We start from the raw sequence: 3,918 nt of genomic DNA, 5'->3' as shown, positions 1-3,918 counted from the left end.
TTTTTTTTTTTTTTTTTTTTTTTTTTTTTTTTTTTTTTTTTTTTTTAATTTATTACTTATTGTTTTCATAACAAGGTACATATTTGTAACTAAATTGTTTTCACTTGAATGTTTTAAAAAAATAAAAAATAAATAAACATATGTATATATTTATATATGTGATTCCTATTTGGAAACAGCCATTTATAATGGTTGTGGTGTGCACCTTGACACAATAAAGTATATGTTTGCTTTAACTTCTCATAAGTTCAATTTTTTCTTCAAAGCGTCAAAATCAATATTGGCATAATGAAGAAAGTTGGGAGTGTGTAAACCACATGATTCACTAATTATAGAAGGTGGTAAGATAAAAAGCTTGTGTGTGTTTTTCAACATTCTTGTAAAGAATATTTTAATTTTGTTAAGAATTTCAGTTTTGGGCATGTTTGTCCAGAAATAATTAGATAAGTAATAATACATAGAAGATGGTCCTAGGAAAAAATTATTTTTTAAAATAGTTAACAATTTGATTTCTATATATTTTAGGTTTAATTCGTTTTCATCTGTTTGTTTATTATCTAAAGGTTTTAATTCAGCTGATGGATGATATTGATTAATTTTATTAATAATTTGTAACTTATAAAAAGGATCATTAGCTATATGACACATAGTTTCTTTAATTAATAATTTACTAACATTTCCAACTATATTAATATCTGCAGAAGAACAATCATATTTAGTATAATATCCTGTAATTGATTCATCTAAATTTCCTGTAGCTAATGCAATTAAAAATTCATTAAATAATTTTTTTTTAAAATATCTTTTATGACATATTAATGTACTAAAAAAATAAGTTAATAACATTCTTGATCTTGATTGAATATTTTGTAAGCATACATCTTGATATGTACTTCCTCCTTGACTTTCAAATTTCATATCTTCACCTAAAAATTCTTCACCAGCACTTTTTAAAAATTCATATAAATGTTCTATACTATAAGTAGTATGATAAGAATTAATATCTTTACTTAATTGTTCAGAATAACATTTAGTATTTTCACTACTATTTTTTGATGGAAATGATATGGTATTTAATAATTTATTACATATATCCTTTCTGCATGCCTGATCAATTAATAAATTCTTAACCTTTTTTATAAATAATTTCTCATTTAATTCTAAGGAACAAAAATCATTATCCAATAAATCTGGATTCTCTTTTAATGCTATTTCAATCATTATAGATAATATATATACCATACATGCAACAAAGGATGAATCAATACCACCTGAAATAGCTAGTACAAACCCTTTAGCATTTGTTAAGCATAAAATATACCATAAAAACAAAGCACAATTAAAACTTAATTCTTCATATATATTATGTAATACATATTTATTTCCATTAAATTCATACGAATATTCATACACATTATTATTATGTTGATGATGATTTTTAAAAATTTCGAAAAGGTTTTTATTCTCTTGTCCATACAATTTCCAGTTAAAATGTACAGGAAGATGATTTAATATATTTTCATCAGAATTCTTAATGGATATATTCAAATCATTATTAAATGAAAAAATACCTTCACCAGACATATGATTATTGTTACAATTTCCATTTAACATATCTATATTATTAAGGGATACGATTTTTAATAAAGACAATTCATTATTCTTATTTCCCTTCTTCATATTATCATTATATTGAGTATCAATCTTTTCCTTTTGAAGTAAAGATAATTTCTCTTTATTTAGAACATATGTTACATTAACAGATGCTACTTGTATATCAGAAAAAGTAAAACGTGCATTTTTCGTCAACACTTTATTATTTTTACAAATAAAAGAAAAGCCATCGAACTTAAAAAAATTGTTATCACAACCACTATTATTACTAAAACATAATGTCATATTAGGATAAAGTTTAGATAAATTCATTAATTCAATAAAATATCTATTAAATAATTGTAACTCATTTATAACATAACCATTTACTAATAATATATCAACTGAGCTCAAATTAATTTTCTTATTATTGTTTTCTAATTTTTTATGATCCTTTTGAAATAATAATTCTCCTCTTTTAAATACTTCATTTTCTTTATTTAATGATTCACACAATATATCATTACTATTCTCAAATAATAAATTACTCTCTACTTTAATTAAATCATCTAAAAATATATGAGCTATTACTAAACCATTTATTTCTAGAATTGCATTTCCAAAATAAGTTTCCTTCTGATTTGTAATATTCTGAATACATTGTGGCAAAACATATTTTTCAAAGTTGTTATGAAATATTTTCACATCAGAATGGTTAAATTTTATATTATTTTCCTTTTCTTCAATAAAACTATTTTTTTCATATGAAGCAAAATAATCCTTTTCATCATTATTATTTATATTCTCTTTAGGAGAGATAAAAATTATTTCATTATTATATATAGCTAATTCACAATTATACATTTTTTTATGGAAATATACAGGCATACTAACAAAACATAAAATGTTATCCGTTAAATTTTCTTTCTCATCATATTTCTCCTTTAATATTTCACTCAAATAATACCAGCAATTCTCTTGAAGATCTACAATCTCTTTAAAGCTACTTTTACAGTTAACACCACATAACTCTAATTCACCTCCTATTCTAATTCCACAATTTAACCTCTTACACTTCTTTATGCTTTCAACAATTTTCAATTTATTATTTTCATAGTCCAAAGGAACTGACCAAATGGACGAGCAACTTAATCCGATATTATTCATCATTTATTAAGATAATATGCTCTCTTTTTTTTTTTTTTTTCAAAACGTTAGATCAAAATATAATTACATATAAATATAAATATATATATATATATATTAATATATTAATATAATAAAATAGAATATATTTATTTATTTTAAATGTATAACATACATAACATATATATTTATTTTATATATTATGATTACACGAAATAATATTGTCACAAATATTCATTAAACAATTTAATTTTATATCATATACAAAATTAATTTAAATGAATATAAATTAATTATCAGTTAATTAAAAGTTATAGATAAAGGAAAGTTTTTTTTTTTTTTTTAATACATTTTAAATATATAATACCACAATTAAGCTAAGTTTAAAATAATATTTTGAATGTTCCTTTTTATTTAATTAAAAAAAAAGTAAATTAAAATAATAAAAATAAAAATAAATAAATAAATAAATAAATATATACATACATATATATATATATATATATATATATATATTTTTATTTATTCACCAACTAATCGTTATGTTATCAAAAAAAAAAAAAAAAACCCAATAAGTATATAAAACAAAAGAATGCCCTATTCTTGAGATGCCATTTGTAAATCTTTGAATCTCTATGAAAAATTTCTAATTTCTTTTTTTTCAGATGTATTTATAAGAAAGAAAAAATATTATCTACTTAAAAATACATAAAAGTATATAATTTTCACAAAAAAAAAAAATTTTTTTTTTTTTAATGAATAATGTGTTACTCTCCATGAAATTGCACTTTCAAATAAAATTATTTACCAGTATTTCTTTGCTTTTTTTTCTTTTTTTTTCTTTTATTTCCATTTGAATATGCGGGTCGGTATTTAGAAATGTTAAATAAATAAAATATGGCAAAACATATTTAACAAATAACATCTTCCTAGATTTCATTATTAACCTGAAAAAAAATAATAAATAATAAATACATACATATTATATATATATATATATATATATATATTTATTTATTTCTATTTATTTAATGTAATACTTAAAATTATGAACAAGTTAGGTTTTTTTTTTTTTTTTTTTTTTTTTTTTTTTTTTTTTTTTTTTTTTTTATTTTTTTTTTTTTTTTATTTTTTTATCTTTATATTTTATATATTTTTTGGGTACTATATTTTATATAT

General features: G+C 19.9%; 2 protein-coding genes across 2 annotated transcripts in view; both read right to left on the bottom strand.

The window, feature by feature from the left end:
• Nucleotides 1-240: 240 nt before the first annotated feature.
• Nucleotides 241-2,763, bottom strand: PRSY57_0924700 (glutamine-dependent NAD(+) synthetase, putative; the record flags this gene model as incomplete). Its single annotated transcript, XM_012907486.2, has 1 exon — nucleotides 241-2,763. One exon carries the CDS (start codon nucleotides 2,761-2,763, stop codon nucleotides 241-243), a length of 2,523 nt encoding a protein of 840 aa, XP_012762940.2.
• Nucleotides 2,764-3,529: 766 nt separating this feature from the next.
• PRSY57_0924600 (putative membrane protein) overlaps nucleotides 3,530-3,918 on the bottom strand; it is a gene marked incomplete at both ends in the record, with an annotated part of 4,988 nt that continues 4,599 nt past the window's right edge. Inside the window, one exon of the mRNA XM_012907485.2 lies at nucleotides 3,530-3,686. Within this exon, the coding sequence (XP_012762939.2) occupies nucleotides 3,530-3,686 (157 nt within the window). The remainder of the gene's footprint in view (nucleotides 3,687-3,918) is intronic.

This window comes from Plasmodium reichenowi, chromosome 9, assembly GCF_001601855.1.
Source record: "Plasmodium reichenowi strain SY57 chromosome 9, whole genome shotgun sequence".
Classification (NCBI taxonomy): domain Eukaryota; phylum Apicomplexa; class Aconoidasida; order Haemosporida; family Plasmodiidae; genus Plasmodium; species Plasmodium reichenowi.
This window is presented reverse-complemented; position numbering and strand designations above follow the sequence as displayed.